At 50.2% G+C, this 22,823-nt stretch overlaps 1 protein-coding gene across 1 annotated transcript in view; it reads right to left on the reverse strand.

Moving 5' to 3' along the window:
- Positions 1-22,823, reverse strand: part of SCAP (SREBF chaperone) — a 61,085-nt gene that overhangs the window by 32,652 nt on the left and 5,610 nt on the right. Inside the window, 3 exon segments of the mRNA XM_030971501.1 lie at positions 340-497; positions 3,677-3,803; positions 11,547-11,733. Coding sequence (XP_030827361.1) covers positions 340-497; positions 3,677-3,803; positions 11,547-11,668 — 407 coding nt within the window. The 5' untranslated portion in view covers positions 11,669-11,733.

A 22,823-nucleotide genomic window follows, 5' to 3' on the forward strand; every position in this document is an offset into this window, starting at 1 on the left:
CCACCCAAGTGTCTGTGGGGTGAAACACCACACACCAGCGCCCAAAGTGTCTGTGGGGTGAAACACCACACACCCATAGAGCCCAAAGTGTCTGTGGGGTGAAAAAAAAAAAAAAAACACCCAACACACCAGCCAGCCCAAAGTGTCTGTGGGGTGAAACACCACACACCCATAGTAAGCCCAAAGTGTCTGTGGGGTGAAACACCATACACCCATAGAGCCCAAAGTGTCTGTGGGGTGAAACACCGCAGTGCTGCTGTTTGGTTCAGCAGCAGGGCCAGACAAGCCAGTGCGTGTCCCACCTGCAATAGTGGTGACACCAGCAGCCCCTGGGCTCACCTGTCCCTCAGGGCGTGGTTCCTGATCTCCTCCACCAGCGGGAAGACGCGGGCCAGCGGCGAGCGGAACGCGTCCACGGCCAGCAGGTTCTTCTGCCACGGGGACACGGTGGCCTTCACAAAGATCTGCTGGATGTAGGCCACGGGGGCTCCCACGTACTGCAGGGAACAGGGCAGGGTCAGGGCAATGCTGCCCAGGGGCTGGGCTGATCACACACACAGACACACAGCTGCCCCAGGGTCCTCCTGGGAAGTTTGCTCAGAGAAAGAATTAAAGCAATTATTATCTCTCTTTCTAGAACTGTTGTTTATAGATATGATTCCCCAGAGTGTGTTATTCATAGTTTGCCAATAGTGTGAGAGAAGATTCCTAAAAACCAATCTGTGCTGCTGTTCAGGACGAGGGTCCCAGGTTCAATCTGGGGTCCCAGGACGAGGGAAGAGACGAGAATCTTGACTCCATGTTTCAGAAGGCTGATTTTATTATTTTATGATATATATTATATTAGAAGAAAATTATATATTAAGCTATTCTAATATTAATATTAGTATAGTTTAATATTGATATATTAAACTATACTAAAGAATAGAAGAAAGGATTTCATCAGAAGGCTTGCAAAAAAAGAAATGGAATGATAACAAAAGCTCGTGACTCTCAGAGAGTCCGAGCCAGCTGGGCTGTGATTGGCCATTAATTAGAAACAACCAACATGGACCAATCAAAGATGCACCTCTTGCATTCCACAGCAGCAGATAATTATTGTTTTTCTTTTCCTCTGAGGCTTCTCAGATTCTCAGGAGAAAAATCCTGGCAAAGGGATTTGTCAGAAAATATCATGGCTACACCAATCAAGTCTTAAGTCCACCATTGTTTCTATAAAAACTGTAGATTTCTAATTAAAAAGTACCTTTTCATACCTTCTAATGACAGAACCTCTGTATCACCTTTGTCTGCTATTGTAAATGTGGATAACTCCAACGAGGGGAGAGAATGATGTATCTGACTCCATGTTCTCAGAAGGCTCATTTATTACTTTATTATACTATATTATATTAAAGAATATCGTATATGTACCACAATATAGTATAACAAAGTGATATTGTATAACTATGCGATACTACACTAAAGAATACAGAAGAGATACTTACTGAATGCTAAAAAGATAATAATTGAAAACTCAATTGAAAAATGGCTTTTTCTAGAGTCCTGACACAGCTTGGCCCCAACTGGCCATTGAGTCCAAACAACTCCCACTGGAGTCCCATCAAGCCATCACCTTTGGGTGAACAATCTCCAAACACACTCCACACGAGCATAACACAGGAGAAGCAAATGAGAGAAGAATTGTTTTCTTTCTCTCTGAGGCCTCTTGCTGCTTTTCAGCTTCCCAGGAGAAAAATCCTGGGCAGAGAAATCACGTTCAGAGGGTGTGAATGCCACAGCCTGTCCCCAACAGCCTTTCAGGGACAGGGCTCTGTACAAACCCCCAGTGGGATGGGGCTGCTGGGAACACCTCTCGAGCTGGTTGATTTTCCAGCATCAGCCTCATTACATGGATATGGCAATGGGAAGATGCCAGCAGCTCACATCCCAGGCAGCAGACACAGAACTCAATGTTACAACTCACTCTATAAGTTTTTTTACCAATCACACAAAGCAAAAGCACATTGACAGTAGTTCCATCCAACCACTATAAGCACAGGTACCTTCGTTTAAACAATGCTTGCTTATTTCAAATACAATACCTGCTTGTGAGCCTTAAAACATAATGCACAGAGCTCCATTATTAAGCTTAGAATAATACCTTAATATCTCACTAGATATCCTTTCCTAAACCCCTCTGATTTTAAAGACTCCCACAACTGGGGAGCTCCCAGAGAACCAGAGCAGGAACGATGTCACTGCCATATTTTCTGGAAAAATCCCTTTGCCATGTGGAAACCCAAAGCACCAAAAATATTTGTCTGTCTGCTCTGGGAGGAGCACTGACTTTGACCCTCATTCATAGAGAAAGTTTCCTAAAATTTCAAAATAGACTGCAAGCCACAAAGGTGAGTAGTGTAAGTATATCACTTAGTGAGAAATTTAAGTTTTAAGATTTTTAGTATATTGCAAATAAAAACAAAATAGAAAACACAGAATGTTATCCTAAGTTTCTCCTTCATACTTCTTCTTCTTCATAAGTAGCATTTTGTAATTACATAAAAAAAGTCTGCATTTCAAGCTCTTTAAAATCAATTATTAAGTTTAAAAAAATAATCTAAGTGTTGGCTCTTAATTAAATAGTTTAGTCTTAAAAAAGCTTGTAACAAAAAATTGTTAACCATTTTGCACCTTCTAATAAAAAACTGCCAAACTCACAGTAATAAAACTGTTTTACTAATAAAAAATAATGAACACTTAAGTCCAAACATAAACTATCATCTCAAGTGCCTCCAAACCCAAAAAAACAACAACTACAACCCCCACAACTGTCCATATTTTCTGGAAAAATCCCTTCACCAGGATTTCTTCTCCTGGGAAGGGGAGAAGTCTCAGAGAAAAAGTAAAACAATATTATCTCACTTGCTTCTCCTGTCTTTTGCTGCTTTGGAATGTGGTTGGAGATTGTTTGTCCAGCATGTGAATTGTTTTTACTTAATGACCAATCACAGTCAGCTTGTGTCAGGACTCTGGGGAAAGTCACAGGTTTTTCATTATTATCTTGTTAAACCTTCTGTATATATCCTTTCTCTATTCTTTAGTATAGTTTAGTATAGCATTCTTTTATATAATATAGTAACATAAAGAAATAAATCAACCTTCTAAGAACATGGAGTCACATTCATCATTTCCTTCCTGCCACAGGGACCCCAAAAATCCCACAGAAGGGTTTTGCCAGGCTCTGTTTTCCCTTCCCAAATCAGAGGTGGAACACGACAGGACTCAGCAGGCAAGAACGAAAGGAGTCTGATTCTCTGTTTGTGCTGTGGGGACCTCAAACCCATCCAGTGCCACCCCTGCCACGGCAGGGACACCTCCCACTGTCCCAGGGTGATCCAAACGCTGTCCAACCTGGCCTTGGGCACTGCCAGGGATCCAGGGCCAGCCACAGCTGCTCTGGGCCACCGGGTGCTGGGCAGCCCAGCAGGGCCATGCCCCCTCCCTGTGTCCCCATGGCCCCAGCAGGACTGTGTCCCCTCCATGTCCCCAGCAGGTCCATGTCCCCTCCCCATGGCCCCAGTGACCCCAGAAGGGCTGTATCCCCTCCCTGTGTCCTCAGCGAGGCCATGTCCCCTCCCCAGTGTCCCCATGTCCCCAGTGTCCCCAGTGTCCCCATGTCCCCAGCAGCACTCACCCAGTCGGGGCGCTCTCCGGGCTCCCCGGGCTGCACTCCCTGCTCCCCGGGGGGAGCGTAGTCCTTCAGCGGCGTGCTGAACTCCACGGGGCCCGTCCCTGGCAGAGGCAGCTTCAGCAGGGGCGAGCTGGGGGGACACAACCAGGCAAACCCCTCAGCTGGGAGGCTCATGCACTTTTACAGGCAGAATAAATTCGGTGTTTCCTGAAATATCGGAATGCGTCCCCAAAACGGTAACCTTGCCCTGAGGTTGAGGTCTAAATGTTGAAGTAATTTTCTCCTGGTGGTATGAATAATAATAATAAAAGTAGTAATTTATATTACTTTATATAATAATAATAATACAAAGAAGAAGAAGAAGAAGAAGGAGAAGAAGGAGAAGAAGGAGAAGAAGAAGAAGGAGAAGAAGAAGAAGAAGAAGAAGAAGAAGAAGAAGAAGAAGAAGAAAAGAAGAAGAAGAAGAAGAAGAAGGAGGAGGAGGAGGAGAAGGAGGAGAAGAAGAAGAAAGAAGAAAATATTTATATAATAATAATAATAATAGAAGAGTTTAAAAAATTACTGAGCCTGCTTTGGCACAGCCAAGCTGTGCAGGACAGGAGACCCAGCAAGGGAGCTTTGGCTTTCATGGGACACACTGCTACCCCAGAGTCCTCCTCCCTTGGAAAGCATGGAAAAGTCCTGGGAGAGAAGAAGGGAAGCCCTTGCAGGGCCTCTCCTGGATTCCTCCATCCCAGTCAGCTGTGGCAAAGGCACTCAGCATGGCCATGGCTCAGTAAGTGCATACCCCACCCAAAGGCCAGACACTCCCTTCTTCCAGCGGCTGCTTCCCTGCCCCAAAGCCTTTATAGTCCTCTGCTCTTCCTCATTTAAATTCAAACTATTTCCAAAACTTGTCATTAGCTTCATTGGTCCTCAAAGCACTTTTAAGAGCAGCAGTGAGACACCAACACTGTGAAATCTTGATCTTCTTGCTGCTTTGCCACCACAACCTCTGGTGATCGTAGCTCCTGTCCCACAACAGAGCTTTCAACTTTGAACTATTCAGAAATTGAGAAAATGAGGTTTCAGAGAGTTCAGAATGGGATTTTTACCTCCAAATGTTCTCAAAAGTGGTTAAAAGCAAATCAGAATTGAACAGGTGGGAAAAGCAAGGCTGCTGACACACAGAGATCCACAGAGAATCTGGAACGGTCAGCACCAAACTGAGCTGGAGATCAGAACTTCAGTCTTTTTGTGGCCCTACAATCCCTGCTATATTTTCCTGTTTGTAGATGAATTTTGTGCCATACTGACACAATAAATAGAAAGGCCTTGGAATTGCTTTCCTGCAAGGCTCTGCCCACCTCATTAGGGATTGCTTGGATCATCAAAGGCCATGGAGGAACAAGCAGCATCTAAACACAAGGCTTCAGAGAGAACAACAAACAGCTGGAAAAGAACAATGAAATCAGAAGCCAAGCTTGTCAGATTTGCTCTTTATTGCTCTGACAGAAATACATCTAATTATTAGCATTTCCTTGGGCAAGGGCAGGGAAGAGAAAAGGAACAGTAAGATCAAGCATAAGTGATAAACAAAGCAGAGAGTGTTCAACAGATGATTGAGGAGGAATTGTTTTTTCCCTAAATGATTTCAGTGTTGGCAGCTGCGTCCAGAAATCCAAGGAAAACACTTGAGACTCACAGAAGGTGCTTCTGCAGGAGGGTATTCCCTGTGAGTCACCAGTGAGCTGGGAGGAGTCAAAATAAACGTTTTTTGTAGAATTTGAATCATTTACAACCAGAGACTGCTCAGATTCAGTCTGATTGTGGAGTCAGCTCAGGTTCAGTCTGACTGTGGAGTGTTTCCCCTCCCTGGGTGTCAGTGCTGGCAGTGCTGCTGCTGCTGTCCCAGGCCCTTCCCAAGGGGATCTGTCACCCCTGGGATCCCCAGGGCAGCAGAGGGATCTCCCTCCTCCAAGGGCAGGAGGGCTCAGCTCTGCTCCAGGCCCAGGGACAGCTGCTGAGCCCAGGTGGGATGAGCAGCTCTGCTGTGAGACCAGAGCAGGAGGGGATTCTGGATTCTCTCTGAGCTCTCAGTCCCGGTCCACGGCTCAGTGTGGAGGGAAAAGGGGCTCCTTGTGTGAACCTGGCCCTGCTGGTTTGGGACCCACCAGGTGCTGGGAACACGGAATGCTGGAGTGGTTTGGGATGGAAGGGACCCTGAGGGTCATGCAGTGCCACCCCTGCCATGGCAGGGACACCTCCCACTGTCCCAGGTGCCCCAAGCCCTGTCCAGCCTGGCCTGGGACACATCCAGGGACCCAGGGGCAGCCCCAGCTGCTCTGGGTGTGCTGTGACAGCTCTGGGTCACTGACACTGCACAGGGCCCCACCTCAGCTCCAGGGAAGGCATTTCCAGCACTTGGGTTTGACTCTCCTCACCTTTCTCTGTGTTAGGGATTCTTCTGAGCAGCAGGGAAAGAAGTGAACACGAGAATGGAGAGCACAGACAGAGGAGGGAAGAACAGCAGGACCTGAAATGGCCACAAACCAAACCACAACAGTTCCAGCCCAGCAGCAGGAACAGCCTCTGTCCATGCAGGGGCAGCTCTGCTCCTCTCTGGAGACATCCCAGACCCACCTGGGCACAGCCCAGGGGACCCTGCCCTGCCAGGGGGCTGCCCTGGTGACATCCAGAGGTCCCTCCTAAGCCCACCCATCCTGGGAAAGCTCCAGGTGTTCTGATTTGGGAAAGGCTCTTTAGAGATGCTCAGGTCCCTGTGCACCCTGACACCCCCTGAAATCCAGAATAAAGGAAACACAGATCCTGTAACCATCTGGAACTGCTGAAGTGCAGCAGGAGCTGCATTCCAGCCACCAGCACGAGGGAGGAGCAGGCAGAGGTGTTCACCCAAGCACTGACAGATTCTGAAGACACCTCAGGGGGCCAAGGTGGAGCAGGGCCAGGAGAGCTCCAGGCAAATCCCTCCCTGCACACTCGCCCTTGCCAGCCCCAGGCACTGGGGGCAGAGGGAAGCAGGAGCTGCCAGGGCTCAGGTAACAGGAAAGGAGCTGATCCGTGGAATGAAACCAGCTCCCAGCAGGACAAGCTTTGGGCCTGGCTGCAGCCAAGACAGAGAACTGCTGAGCAGGGAGGGAATCTGCTACCAGGGTGCTGCCACAGGGCTGGCAAGGCCAGTATCTGGCAGCAACAGCGCCTTTTTAGCCTTGGCAAGTGCACCAACAACCTGTTCCTGAGTGAGTGGTGGTGGCTGTGCCCTGCTTCCCTCTGACAGGGCTCCAAATTCTGCCCTGCAAAGGAGATTCCCCTCTCACATGCTGCTCCCAGAGTCATGCTGGAACCCCAGAGGAGACTCTGCTCTCTGGGGATCTGAACATGAGGAGTCTGACTCTAATTCAGGCCCTCAGACTACCCCACAAACAGTACAGACCTGTGCAAGAGTGCTACCTTCTTACAGAAATGATTCTAAATTAATCTGTACACACACACAAACACATACACCTCCCCAGGGGCTCTGGTTCCAGCCAGTTCTGCCGTTCCTCAGGAGCAGAACCTGTGCTTCAGCTAATTAACAAACCCCTGTTTAATCGCCCTAAACCTGCTGCAGACTCACCTGGCTCATCTGCAATCCTCACCTCAACTAAAAGCTGCTCCTCAGAGTGACACTGGCATTTCATATTTACCCCGATGGCCACATCCCCAGGTGTCACCTGCTCCCCTCTGGGCTGCTGTCAGACAAGGCTGGTGACACCCCCATTCCAGGGGAAAATGCAGATCCCAACACAGAGCCATTCAAGTGGGATGAGGAAAATGAGTGTCACCTACAAAGGGATTTATAGTAGAACAAGAAAACTCCCCCTCTGATGTGGGGACCAACTTGGATTTTCAGACTTTAGGACTGGAGAGTAAGAATGAGTCACAGGATTTTTTGCTTTGGGTATTAATTTATTCTCAAAGCCACAGATGCTGTGTCTTGTCCGTCAGTGACGTTAAACACAGGGTCTGTACAAACCCTTCCAAGAGGAAAGGCACCCAAAACAACCAGACCAGACGCTGTGCTGACCTCATTCCCTGCATGGGCACTGCCCTCGCCTGCCTGAGGCCAGAGCCCTGGTGGATAAATTGTGGACCCTGTGCTTTATTTCAACTTTTAAAAACTGTCTGCACGCAAGAACGGTGGGGTTTGACTGATGTGAGGAGGAGGGAAGCCACGGTAACTGAGATGATTTGTCTGCAGCAGAATCCCACAAGCTCTCCTTGGTGCCAGGCACAGCAGGCAGGGCTGGTGCACCTCAGGATACCAGACCCACCCTCGTCTGCAGGGATGTCTTTAGTTATGAACCTTGTTTCAGGAACATGGAGTGGGTCAGAGTGGCCTTGGCAGTGCTGGGGAATGCTTGGGCTCCATGACCTGAAGGCCTTTTCCACCCTTAACAGTTCCATGTTTCTGTGAGCTCCCTGCCCTGGGCAGGTCTCAGTGCAGCTGCACACAGAGCTGAGGCTCCTGCCCAGCCCTGCTGCACAGAAATGCTGCCTGAGCGAGCTGCTGCCTCAGTGCTGGGCCCTGATCCTCCCCCAGGGCTCGGGCTGTTCCTGGGCTGTTCCTGCTGAGGGGTGGCTGGGATGCACCAGGGAAACCCAGGCGGGAGAGAGGGAGGAGAGAGGAGAGGACACAACGCACCAATGCAGCACCACACACCCGTGTCCATGCAGCACACTGCACCCATGCAGCAATCCCTTCACTCTCAGCCCCTGGCACGCCAGGTGCAGCACCCACTCTGGAACAGTTCTCACCTAATTAGCAAAGCCACGCCTCACAATTAACCCCTCGTTCTCAGCGGGTAATGCACAGGAGCTCAGAGCAGGAGCTGGAGCAGCCCAGAAAGGCTCCGCACAGGGCCTGAGCCCTCCAGCCTCAGCCAGGCCGGGGTTCTCCTGCTCTCCAGGGCTGTCACCAGGCCTTTGCCACCTGTCTCTGCCAGGGCCAGGACCTGCTTCGCTCAGGAGCTCCTGGAACTCATTAAAAAACCGGACTCCTCACACCTGATGGTGTCCTGGATGGATTTCTGCAGCCTGGAGGGAACAGTCGCTGCAGAACCCTCAGAGGCTGGCACTCAGGAGTGCAGACACTCCCACAAATCCACAGTTACCAAAAGCCTCCTGCTCTGCAGCCTCAGCTGCTCTGAGCACTGACAGGGCAGCTCCACGCCCTGACCCAGGGGGCTGAGCTGGTGACCCCGATGAGATTTTCTCCTCTCCAGGAAATCCTGAATTTCAGAAGGGAATAAGCATGTTTTGATCCCTCCAAAACACAACTCTGTGGGTGAACATTGACACTGCAGCAGTTTCCTGCATTTGCTGCCTGGGAGAGCTGAATGAGGAGCCTGAGCCATCCTGGAAGCCATTCCCGAGGTGACACAGTGACACACTGGGACTCTGGCTTGGCTTTGCTGGGTGCAGCTTCCAGCAGAAGAAATGCCACTGGAAAGCTGCTCCTGGCAAAGCTGGAGCCAAAACACACAGCTTGCTATCTTGCAAGTAGCAAGATATATCAAGATATCTCTGTCTTTGATATCTTTCATATCAAAGACAGAGAAACGTAGGAACCACTTGGGTGGGCCTTGTCGGAGCTTCACATTCTAAGGACAAGAGACCTGAGAATAAAAGTGTCCCTGAAAGGTACAAGGAGTCCTGTGGAGCAGTGAAAAACCAGGAAGCAATGCCCCCACTGCTGCTCACAACCACAAAGGGGTCCAGCCAGGAGAAGCCACCCCAGAGCTTTTCCATGTGTGAAAATCCTCCCTTTGACAACTGAAATGTGCAAGCAGCCCCTGCCACCACCACAGCTCAAAGGAAAACCTGTGTCTGTGCCAACACACGTGGAGCTTTCCTACAAACAGGGGAGCAAGTCATACAAAACAGACAAGAGAATTAAACCCCGCAGGACACAATGATCTGTACATGCACATGTGTGCATGGTCTGGGGACAAAGGTTTGCTCAGCCCCACAGTGCCCTGCTGGAGATGATTCTGAGCCCGCGTGACATTCCTGGGAGTAAAATTATATCCACCTGCAAACCAGGGATCCACATTAGGGTCCATAAGGAGAGTGGGGAACCCACTCCCACATGGGCATGCCAAGGGTGAAACAGAAGAGTGCAGGCTCCAGGGAGAACAGCACAGGCAGGTGTGCAAGGAAAGATCAGCTTTCCTTCTCCCCATTTTTAATTCATGGCTTTGGAGGCCACTACCAGGTGCTTGAGTGTTACCTTCATCTCATTTATTGCTTCACTTCACTCATTCAATTAGTTCTTACTTATTAAACCAGATGCAGACACTTCATCCCCATTGTTTCCTCTGTGCCACAAAAGGAGATGACAAAACCTATAAAGTCTACATTTAAAAAGAGCTTCTGTGTGAGCCCAGAAGGGAGAACACTGCCAAGAACGCCTGTGCCCAGCCCCGTGTCACTGTCATATTTTCTGGAAAAATTCCCTTGCCCAGGATGCTTCTCCTGGGAAGCTGAGAAGCCTCAGGGAAAAAGGAAAACAATATTATCTCATTTGCTTCTCCTGTGTTTTGCTGCTTTGGAATGTGGTTTGGAAATTGTTTATCCAACAGATGGTTGTTTGATTGGTTTCATGTGAATTATTTTAACTTAATGACCAATCACAGCCAGCTGTGCCAGGGCTCTGGAGAGAGTCACAAGTTTTTCATTAGTATCTTGTTAAGCCTTCTGTAAGTATCCTTCATCTATTCTTTAGATAGTATAGTATTATATACTATAATGTAGTATATATTATATACTATAAGAGTTTTAGTATAGTATAATATAGCATAATATTATAGTATAGTATAATAATATAGTATACTAATGTAGTATAATGTAATATAGGACAATATAGTATGATATAGTACGGTATGATATGATAGAATATTATATATCCTTATATATACTAATATAATTAATATAATATAAATAATAATATAACATATCCTAATATAACATAATATATATTATAACATATATCATAACATAGCATAATATATTAACATAACATATTAATATAATATAATATATTGATATAATATACTGATATAATATATTATATACTATAATAGTTTTAGTATAGTATAATGTACTATAATAATATAGTATAGTATAATAATATAGTATAATAATATAGTATACTAATGTAGTATAATGTAGTACAGTACAATATAGTATGATATAGTATGGTATGATATGATAGGATATGATATATCCTTATATATCCTACTATAATATATCATAATATACCAATATATATTACAACATAATATCTCATAATATATAACATAATATAATATATTAATATAATATATTGATATAATATAATATAATATATATTATATACTATAATAGTTTTAGTATAGCATAATATAGTATAATAATAATAGTATAATAATATAGTATACTAATGTAGTATAATGTAGTACAGTACAATATGGTATGATATAGTATGGTATGATATGATAGGATATGATATATCCTTATATATCCTAATACAATATAATATGTAATATATCCTAATATAACAAAATATATAATATTATATCTCATATTATAACATAATATCTCATAACATATCTCATAACATATTATACCATAATATAATGTAATTAGTATAATATAATATAATATAATATAATATAATATAATATAATATAATATAATATAATATAATATGTTGTAATATGATATAATGTAATTTATAATAAAATAATAAATTAGCCTTCTAAGAACATGGAGTCAGATTCATCCTTTCCCTCCTGCCACGGGGGACAGGACAACCCCGCATGCCCGTGTGCCCGAGGCGGGCAGGACTCACCAGCAGGCCAGGATGCAGAGGGCAGTGAAGAGGATGATGGGGATGGGGTAGGAGGCACAGAGCAGCCCGTGGCTGTAGAACGCCCGCGAAATCCTCTCGCGCAGCCTCTCAGTCAGGGTCATCCTCACCTCCAGGCCATCCCGGGCACAGCAGCGTGGGCAGCCCTGCACGGAGGCACTGCCTCCACCTGGGAGGGCACAGGGGAGAAACACAGGAACACAAGGGAAATCAACGTTATCAGCTCCTTTTAGAATGATCACAGCGTTCAGGAAGGAATCCTTCCCTGGGAGGGTGGGGAGGGGCTGCGATGGAATTCCCAGATTTGCTGCGGCTGCCCCTGGATCCCCGCCAGTGTCCCAGGCCAGGCTGGACAGGGTTTGGAGCACCTGGGACCATGGAAGGTGTCCCTGCCATGGCAGCTGTGGAATGGATGGGCTCTGAGGTCCTTTGCAGCACAAACCATCCTGGGATTCATTTCTTGATGCTATGAAATGACTGAGCAGATCTCAACCTCACTGTCAGGACTGGACCACCCCTGTTCCAGGAGGAACTCAAGAACAACATGGATATGCTGCTCCTGTGGCAAAAAATACATCACAAGTGGCTCTCTGACCACTCTGAGCTGCCAAAAGGTGCTCTGGAGAGCAGCACAGCACTGGCAACAATTCCTGGTACCTTCAAGGAGGAAAACTTTCTATTTACTCTCCTCACCTGCTGTCCAACAGCAGCACTCTGTAAGAAAACACTGAACATTCCAAAGCCAGTATTTCTTTATCACCTGGGGGGGTTGCATACTAAAATCTGCCATCTTTATTTGCTTTCTGCTGCGACAGAGCTCCTAAGAGTGAACAGCAGGAATAGTTCCTGCTCCAAGTCATTTCTGCAAACAGAGATTGTCTAAACCAAAATAAACCTGTGGATTGCAGGACAAATGTTAAAGGAGAATTTCTTGCCTCTTGCATGACTGCAAACCCAAGACAAAGTTTGCCTGGAAACACGAGGGCAGCGGGATGTGCCCACCTGGCAGCCCCACAGGTGCCGTGTCTGGTTTGTTTCAGGTACACGAGATGGACACACAGCACGGATCCCAGGATCAGTGAGCTTGGAAAAGCCCCCCCAAGGTCCCTGAGTCCACCCTGTGCCCCATGGCCACCTTGTCCCCAGCCCAGAGCACCGAGTGCCACCTCCAGGTGACACCCCCAGGGATGGGGACTCAGCACTGCCCTGGGCAGCCTCTGCCAACACTGAACCTCTCTTGAGTGAAGGAATTTCCCCAATTTCCACCCTGAGCCTCCCCAGCCCAGCCTGAGGCCGTTCCCCCTCCTCCTGTCCCTGTTCCCTGGAGCAGAGCCCATCTCCCCCTGGCTCCTGTGTCCTGCACTCTCACAAAAACGAGGCTGAGCAGCAGAAGGAATAAATGCAGAACTTCCCTTTGCAGGAAAAATCAACTCAAACTCGCTACTTTTCCACAGACAAAAGCTTTTATCTCACTCAACAATAGTTACATGTTCCAAATTCTTTACGTTTCTGCCTGAAAGGCTTTACAGCCTTCCCAGGAGCCTCCCTGACACCAAGGGCAGGGAAACACAGCAGAGCCCACTGTGAGCTCAGGATAAGCTAACAAAGGTAGGAAACTTTCCCTTTTCTAACCCACAGTCACCTGGGGGTTTAGGCACACTCAACTCCTCAGTTTCCCACAAAATGTTCTGGAAGCAGGCCTCAGCATCAGTGTAACAAAAACACACAGCTGAGCCAGTGAAGCCCGGAGGGGGGAAATAGAAGGAAAAATCCCAAATAAATCCCTGCTCCACAGTACTTTGCCTGCACTTCAATACATTCAGGAATTTGCTCCATCATGTTCCCTATACCTAAACCTCCAATGGGGATTTTAACCCAGCATTTTCCATTTACAGCCCCAAGCTTGGCAAAGCAGGAACAGACTGAACGTGGTCCTTCTGCCCCTTTTGCAGCATCCCACCAGGATCCACACATCCAGGGGCTGACCTGCTCTGCAGATGGAACAGCCCAGCCCTGGGGCAGGTGGGGGATCTGAGGAGCTCTCCTGCCAAGGCTGGGTTTGGGGAAGGAATGGGGAGGGAGGGAGGGGAGGGGAGGGAGGGGGGGAGGGAGGGGGAGGGAGGGGAGGGAGGGAAGGGAGGAGGGAGGGAGGGGAGGGAGGGGAGGGAGGGGAAGGAAGGAAGGGAAGGAGAGGAGGAAGGGGAAGGAAGGAAGGAAGGAAGGAAGGAAGGAAGGAAGGAAGGAAGGAAGGAAGGAAGGAAGGAAGGAAGGAAGGAAGGAAGGAAGGAAGGAAGGAAGGAAGGAAGGAAGGAAGGAAGGAAGGAAGGAAGGAAGGAAGGAAGGAAGGAAGGAAGGAAGGAAGGAAGGAAGGAAGGAAGGAAGGAAGGAAGGAAGGAAGGAAGGAAGGAAGGAAGGAAGGAAGGAAGGAAATTTATAAAGGTCACTGGGTTGGTCTGTGCTGCTGGAACAGCTCAATGTGATGCTCACACCCCTGAGGGCCAGGTGGGCCCAGCAGCAGTAAGGAAGGGATCCCAGCAGTAATTCCCTCTCCTGGTGCTGCAGGCACTGCCCTGTACCCATAAACCCACCAATCCCACCCAGGCTCCTGGGGGATCAGAGCATCTCCTGCCTTCAGAGCTGCCCCAGAACACGTGGCAGCTGCAGGACTGACACCAGAGCAGGCAGAGCACCTCAGATTCCTGCTGTGACTGACACATTTCCCCTGGGCTCCAGCTCACATTGTGACACTGACAGACCTGTCACTGTCACATTTTCTGGAAAAATCCCCTTGCCCAGGATTCCTCTCCTGGGAAGCTGAGAAGCCTCAGAGAAAAAGGAAAACAATATTATCTCATTTACTTCTCCTGTGTTTTGCTGCTTTGGAAGGTGGTTTGGACATTATTTACCAACAGGTGCATGTTTGATTGCTTTCATGTGAATTGTTTTTACTTAATGACCGATCATGGTCAGGCTGTGTCAGGACTCTGGAAGGAATCACGAGTTTTCATTAGTATCTTCTTAGCCTTCTGCCTGTATCCTTTCTGTATTCTTTAGTATAGTGGGTTTTTAATACAATATAATATAAAATAATAAATTAGCCTTCTGAGAACATGGAGTCAGATTCACCATTCCTCCCTCCGACAGGGTCTCAGAAAATACCCCAGTGAGGCAGGAAGGAGGCTGCAGGCAGGGCAGTGACACAGGGAGGGGTTACAGGCGTTTCCCCCAGCCCTGGGCTCCTCCCAGCTCACACAGAGCACAGGAGCTGTAGGAGAGAGGGGGTAGGACAGTGGGGATGGACAGAGACAAGAGATCTCTGGAGCCAGGTCAGGAACTTGGGGTTTATTGCAAAGGGCCTGGGTGCAGGGCCCTGCTGGGATTTGGGGTTTATTGCAAAGGGCCTGGGTGCAGGGGCACTTTGGAATTTGGGGTTTATTGCAAAGGGCCTGGGTGCAGGGCCCTGCTGGGATTTGGGGTTTATTGCAAAGGGCCTGGGTGCAGGGCCCTGCTGGGATTTGGGGTTTATTGCAAAGGGCCTGGGTGCAGGGGCACTTTGGAATTTGGGGTTTATTGCAAAGGGCCTGGGTGCAGGGCCCTGCTGGGAGCTGCCAGGCACAGCTCGGAGCAGGGATGAGAGAAGAGAGGGGGAGAGAGGATGATAGAGAGAGAAAGGATGAGAGGATAAGAGAGTAAGAGGGTAAGAGTGTAAGGGAGTAAGGGAGTAAAAGGGTAAGAGCGTAAGAGGGTAAGACAATGAAGTTCCCATAACAATACAATAAATCTTCTGTGCTGAATATTCTAATTCTCACTAACCAATCTAGTACAAGATACAAATCCTACAGCATTTACATACAGCCTATAAGAATCATTACATTACCATCCTGTGTTACATTTTAAACCCTAAAATCTCCTCTTTGGACCCCTTCTGCCAAGCTGTAGGGTCTGCTCTGCCCCTTGGAGCTGCCTGCAAGCAGAGGGTGTTGTTTTATCAAAAGGGGATTGCCTTCAGTCCAGCCACACCATTGTTTTCCCGTTGTTCAGTAACTGAGGGGTCTCAAAGCTTGCTTTCATTTCAATCTCACTTATAGTTTCTATATTCTCAAAATCTTTTCCCAGGCAATCATATTTATAAGGCTTTCCTGTTTCATCTTCCCCAACAAGGAGCCATCACAAGCCCTGCTGATCCATGGGCTGCAAACAGCTGCCAGCCCTCCCCAGCAGTGCCCAAACCCAGCAGCACAGGCACCCCAGAACAAGGGAAATCCCAGCTCCCCGCAGATGCAGAAAATGGATGATGGATTGCTCACACCCCAGAAAAGCAGCTGGATCTCCCTGCCCTCTGTTGGGCCCCGGAGGGATGCTGTGAGTGATCACCCACTGCTCTCACTGCCATGGGAGCTCCCAAACCCCGCTGTCCACAGAGGGAGGGGAGGGGGAGAGGCACAGAGCTCAGAACCCAGCTCTCCTCTCCTCAGCAGGGGCCAGGGAACATTCCTCGGGACTTCAGAGGTGGGAAAACAAGAGCCTGCCTCCAGACAAGCTCCTTCAGAGAAAACTGCACAATGGGCTCTAACACCAAGGGCCTGCTCTCCCCTGGCATTCCCATGGGAAGAATGAGGGGCTTTGTGCTGCCAGAGGACACGGAGGTCACGAGGAACAGAGCACTTCCTATGGGAAAATCCCAGCCAAGCACCAACCCCGGCCAGGCTGCAGGCTGTAAGGGGTTAATCCAGCCCTGCCTCAGGAACAAGGCCTGGCTGTAAGGGGTTAATCCCAGCCCGGGGTAGGAACAAGGCCTGGCTGTAAGGGTTTAATCCCAGCACAGTGTCAGGAACAAGGCCTGGCTGTAAGGGGTTAATCCAGCCCTGTGCAGGAACAAGGCCTGGCTGTAAGGGGTTAATCCCAGCACAGTGTCAGGAACAAGGCCTGGCTGTAAGGGGTTAATCCAGCCCTGTGCAGGAACAAGGCCTGGCTGTAAGGGGTTAATCCAGCCCTGTGCAGGAACAAGGCCTGGCTGTAAGGGGTTAATCCCAGCCCGGGGTAGGAACAAGGCCTGGCTGCAAGGGGTTAATCCCAGCCCAGTGTCAGGAACAAGGCCAGGCTGTAAGGGGTTAATCCCAGCCCAGTGTCAGGAACAAGGCCTGGCTGTAAGGGGTTAATCCCAGCACAGTGTCAGGAACAAGGCCTGGCTGCAAGGGGTTAATCCAGCCCTGCCTCAGGAACAAGGCCTGGCTGTAAGGGGTTAATCCCAGCACAGTGTCAGGAACAAGGCCTGGCTGTAAGGGGTTAATCCCAGCCCAGGGTAGGAACAAGGCCAGGCTGTAAGGGGTTAATCCAGCCCTGTGCAGGAACAAGGCCTGGCTGTAAGGGGTTAATCCAGCCCTGGGTAGGAACAAGGCCAGGCTGTAAGGGGTTAATCCAGCCCTGTGCAGGAACAAGGCCTGGCTGTAAGGGGTTAATCCCAGCCCAGGGTAGGAACAAGGCCTGGCTGTAAGGGGTTAATCCCAGCACAGTGTCAGGAACAAGGCCTGGCTGTAAGGGGTTAATCCAGCCCTGTGCAGGAACAAGGCCTGGCTGTAAGGGGTTAATCCAGCCCTGGGTAGGAACAAGGCCTGGCTGTAAGGGGTTAATCCAGCCCTGGGTAGGAACAAGGCCTGGCTGTAAGGGGTTAATCCAGCCCTGTGCAGGAACAAGGCCTGGCTGTAAGGGGTTAATCCCAGCACAGTGTCAGGAACAAGGCCTGGCTGTAAGGGGTTAATCCCAGCACAGTGTCAGGAACAAGGCCAGGCTGCAAGGGGTTAATCCAGCCCTGGGCAGGAACAAGGCCTGGCTGCAAGGGGTTAATCCAGCCCTGGGTAGGAACAAGGCCAGGCTGTAAGGGGTTAATCCAGCCCTGCCTCAGGAACAAGGCCTGGCTGTAAGGGGTTAATCCCAGCACAGTGTCAGGAACAAGGCCAGGCTGTAAGGGGTTAATCCCAGCACAGTGTCAGGAACAAGGCCTGGCTGTAAGGGGTTAATCCAGCCCTGGGTAGGAACAAGGCCAGGCTGTAAGGCGTTAATCCAGCCCTGCCTCAGGAACAAGGCCTGGCTGTAAGGGGTTAATCCCAGCCCAGTGTCAGGAACAAGGCCAGGCTGTAAGGGGTTAATCCAGCCCTGCCTCAGGAACAAGGCCAGGCTGTAAGGGGTTAATCCCAGCCCAGTGTCAGGAACAAGGCCAGGCTGTAATGCGGTATTTTTTTTCACAAAAAAAAGGTTGTTAATCCCAGCCCAGTGTCAGGAACAAGGCCTGGCTGTAAGGGGTTAATCCCAGCACAGTGTCAGGAACAAGGCCTGGCTGCAAGGGGTTAATCCAGCCCCTGCCTCAGGAACAAGGCCTGGCTGTAAGGGGTTAATCCCAGCACAGTGTCAGGAACAAGGCCTGGCTGTAAGGGGTTAATCCCAGCCCAGGGTAGGAACAAGGCCTGGCTGTAAGGGGTTAATCCCAGCACAGTGTCAGGAACAAGGCCAGGCTGTAAGGGGTTAATCCAGCCCTGTGCAGGAACAAGGCCAGGCTGTAAGGGGTTAATCCCAGCACAGTGTCAGGAACAAGGCCTGGCTGTAAGGGGTTAATCCCAGCCCAGGGTAGGAACAAGGCCTGGCTGTAAGGGGTTAATCCAGCCCTGCCTCAGGAACAAGGCCTGGCTGTAAGGGGTTAATCCAGCCCTGGGCAGGAACAAGGCCTGGCTGTAAGGGGTTAATCCAGCCCTGGGCAGGAACAAGGCCTGGCTGCAAGGGGTTAATCCCAGCACAGTGTCAGGAACAAGGCCTGGCTGTAAGGGGTTAATCCAGCCCTGTGCAGGAACAAGGCCTGGCTGTAAGGGGTTAATCCAGCCCTGGGTAGGAACAAGGCCTGGCTGTAAGGGGTTAATCCAGCCCTGGGTAGGAACAAGGCCTGGCTGTAAGGGGTTAATCCAGCCCTGCCTCAGGAACAAGGCCTGGCTGCAAGGGGTTAATCCCAGCACAGTGTCAGGAACAAGGCCAGGCTGTAAGGGGTTAATCCCAGCACAGTGTCAGGAACAAGGCCAGGCTGTAAGGGGTTAATCCCAGCACAGTGTCAGGAACAAGGCCAGGCTGTAAGGGGTTAATCCCAGCACAGTGTCAGGAACAAGGCCTGGCTGTAAGGGGTTAATCCCAGCACAGTGTCAGGAACAAGGCCTGGCTGTAAGGGGTTAATCCAGCCCTGCCTCAGGAACAAGGCCTGGCTGTAAGGGGTTAATCCCAGCACAGTGTCAGGAACAAGGCTCCGGAACAGCTCCAGTCCTCAATGGATTCCCCTTCACACAAGGGGCACTTTCCATATTCAAAGGCACAAAATGCCATGGCTGAGTCCAGCCATGTGGCAGAAAGGCTGACACAAGTTTTTGAGCCAGATTTCAATCCCCAAAATGTGCAAATTACTTCATTTTACCTGTCCTGCCTGACTCTGCCAGTTTTGCCCCACAACATTCATTCATGGTTTGAGCCTACAAATCCAGAGGTTGTCTGGAACAGACCCCATTTTACAAGTGGCATTTCACTCATTATTAACATCTCTCGAAAAGCTGGAGTAGCAACAACAACGAAGATTTAAAGAGAACACTTCAGTAATCTCTACGTGTCAGATAAAGTTATCTGCTCCCAAAACAGGAGCTGACATTCAAAATCACTTTCCAAAACAGTTTTCAGGACATCTTTGAACTTTTCTGCCACAAGAGAAGAACTCAGTTACACTCCTGCTTAGGAAGTCGTTCACTGAATGTGGTTTCTGTCCTTTCTGGTTTCTATCCTTTCTTCCTTCCCAGAACTCTCCCAGCAGCACCAGACAACAGCTTGTTGCTGTGGATGATGAGACAGGATAGGATGTTCCACATCAGAGCCACGAAGCACAGAAGTTTGGGATTTGTGACAAAAAGAGAAAATATCCAAATTTAGAAAAAACACAGTTTCAAAGTTCACTCCTCTTGGTGCATCCAGCCAAGGGAAGCTCCCTTGTACATGAAGAACAGAGATTCCAAACACAAGCAACCGGAGAAGAACAGAGATTCCAAACACAAGGAAAGAAAGAAGAACAGATATTCCAAACGCAAGGAACTAGAGAAGAACAGAGATTCCAAACACAAGGAAAGAAAGAAGAACAGATATTCCAAACACAAGGAAACTGAGAAGAACAAAAATTCCAAACACAAAGAAATGGAGAAGAACAGATATTCCAAACACAAAGAAACAGAGAAGAACAAAAATTCCAAACACAAGGAAAGAGAGAAGAACAGATATTCCAAACACAAGGAAGCAGAGAAGAACAGAGATTCCAAACACAAGGAAAGAAAGAAGAACAGAGATTCCAAACACAAGGAAGCGGAGAAGAACAGAGATTCCAAACACAAGGAAGCATTTCCCAAGCCCTTCTCCACCAGAGTTCTTGCCCAACCCTGCAGAGCTGGGAATGATCCAGAGGCACAGAATCCCAGGATGGTTTGGGCAGGAAGGCACCTGAAGGATCATCCAGTCGGGATGTGATGCACAGAGGGAAACACCATCCTGGGCTCCCCATCCTCAGTTCCCTGAAGGTGTGACAGGATGCAGTGTGAGACAGGAAACTGTGTGTTAGGAATGGAATGGAATCAGGGTGTAAATCCATCCTCACCCAGCACTGAGCACTCCTGCTCCTCCTCCCCACCCCACAAGGGACACAGGGGAGCTCAAGGATGCCCACAGATAGAGAGCAGCCTCAGAAGGCTTTTCCAGCTGCAGCAATTTGATCAGGAGGGGACCCCAGGGATAACTGTGTGCAACTCCCTGTGTGCACCGAACCAACTCCAGAGCAGCAGCTCAAAATAAACCTGAGCTAAGCCGGGGAAATCCTGTCCTCAGGACACTGTCCCTGGCTCAGGGGTTACACAGCCAGCAGAGAGCCACCAGGCACTGCTGAGCAAAGGCAGGGTCCCTTGGCTCTGGGAGCCCCTGGGACACGAGCCCCTGGCTGGCTGCAGGGTCCCCAGGCTGGCTGCAGGGTCCCCAGGCTGCTCCTGATGCTCTCCTGGTCACCTGCAGGGTCCCCAGGCTGCTCTTGGTGCTCTCCTGGCCACCTGCAGGGTCCCCAGGCTGCTCCTGATGCTCTCCTGGCCACCTGCAGGGTCCCCAGGCTGCTCCTGATGCTCTCCTGGCCATCCCCAGGCTGGCTGCAGTGTCCCCAGGCTGGCTGCAGGGTCCCCAGGCTGCTCTTGGGACACTCCTGGCCACCTGCAGGGTCCCCAGGTACTCTTGGTGCTCTCCTGGCCACGCTCAGGACCCACAGGGAGCCGGCCCTGGCAAACCCTGACACAAAGCACCAACGTGATCCCTTTGGAACAATCTCCTCCTCTTTGTTTATCCCTGCAGCCGCTGCACAAGTGCCTGGGGAATCACTTTCTCCTCAGAGCCTGATGCAAGAGCCCCGTGCAGTTACAGCTGAGGGCACCCCCAGGAAGCCCAGCTGGGCAGTGCCACCCTTGCCCTCTCCTGGCCCTACAGCCAGCCCAGGGCCAGGCACACACACCAGGGACTCCATCCATCCTTCCCCCCTTGTGTGAACAGCTCCTCCAGCACAGGCCTGCAACGCTCTTCCCTTTCTACTACAGGGAGTAATTCTACTCATGCTCTTTCCTAATCCTCTCCACCAGACCAGAGTCAACATCTCAGCCCAAGCCTCTTGTCTGGAGTACAAAACAGGCAAAATGCTTTTGGATCATCGGCCTGGACTTGGGCAAAGTCTTGGGGTCCAGCAGCACAGGGAGCTGGAGCTGCTGCAGGGCTGGAGCCAGCCTGGGGGAGCTGGGAATGTTCCCCTGGAGAGGAGAAGCTCCAGGGAGAGCTCAGAGCCCCTGGCAGGGCCTGGAGGGGCTCCAGGAGAGCTGGAGAGGGACTGGGGACAAGGCATGGAGGGACAGGACACAGGGAATGGCTCCCAGTGCCAGAGGGCAGGGCTGGATGGGATATTGGGAATTGGGAATTATGCCCTGGGAGGGTGGGGAGGCCCTGGAAGAGAAGAAGAAGCTGTGGCTGCTCAACCCCTGCATTATCCAAGGCCAGGCTGGACAGGGCTTGAGGCTGGGATAGTGGAAGCTGTCCCTGCCACGGCAGGGAATGGAACAAGATGGGCTTTAGGCCCTCTCCAACCCAACCCAGGATCCTCTGGTTCTGTGTCATTCATGCAAGGGTCACTTGGGCTGTCTGTGCCATCCTGAGGCTCCCAGCACTGCTCATGTTATGGACAAGCACCAAAGAGCCCAGGCCACCCCCAGTCCCCAGCAGAGGCTGTGAAGGACACAAACTGCAGCTGAGCCCTTGGGGACAGCCCTGAGAGCTCCCTGGGCACCTCCCAAGGGCAGCCCTGAAGGACACAGCACTGCTCACCCTGCCGGCAGGGACAGCCCCTGTCCCACTGCCCAGCACGGCCAGGGACCCAGCCCAGAGCAGGGACAGTCACAGGGACACAGGGACAGTCACAGGGACACAGCCCAGAGCAGTGACAGTCACACAGACACAGGGACAGTCACAGGGACACAGCCCAGAGCAGGGACAGTCACAGGGACACAGGGACAGTCACAGGGACACAGCCCAGAGCAGTGACAGTCACACAGACACAGGGACAGTCACAGGGACACAGCCCAGAGCAGGGACAGTCACAGGGACCCAGTCCAGAGCAGGGACAGTCACAGGGCACAGCCCAGGGACACAGGGACAGTCACAGGGACACAGGGACAGCAGTGACTCTGGGGGCTCTGTACACAGCCCTCACTCAGAGCAGTGACAGTCACAGGGACAGTCACAGGGACACAGGGCTGCAGTGACTCTGGGGGCTCTGCACAGGGCCCTCACTCAGAGCAGTGACAGTCACAGGGACAGTCACAGGGACAGCAGTGACTCTGGGGGCTCTGCACAGGGCCCTCAGAGCAGTGACAGTCACAGGGACAGCAGGGACACAGGGCTGCAGTGACTCTGGGGGATCTGCACAGGGCCCTCACTCAGAGCAGTGACAGTCACAGTGACAGTCACAGGGACACAGGGCTGCAGTGACTCTGGGGGCTCTGCACAGGGCCCTCACTCAGAGCAGTGACAGACACAGGGACAGTCACAGGGACACAGGGCTGCAGTGACTCTGGGGGCTCTGCACAGGGCCCTCACTCGGAGCATAACGAGCTTTGCTCAAGCTATTCCCAACACACGTTTATCCAGTTTGCCCTTCAGCAGCCCCAGAAATGC

Source organism: Camarhynchus parvulus, chromosome 2, assembly GCF_901933205.1.
Source record: "Camarhynchus parvulus chromosome 2, STF_HiC, whole genome shotgun sequence".
In the NCBI taxonomy this organism is placed as follows: Eukaryota; Metazoa; Chordata; class Aves; order Passeriformes; family Thraupidae; genus Camarhynchus; species Camarhynchus parvulus.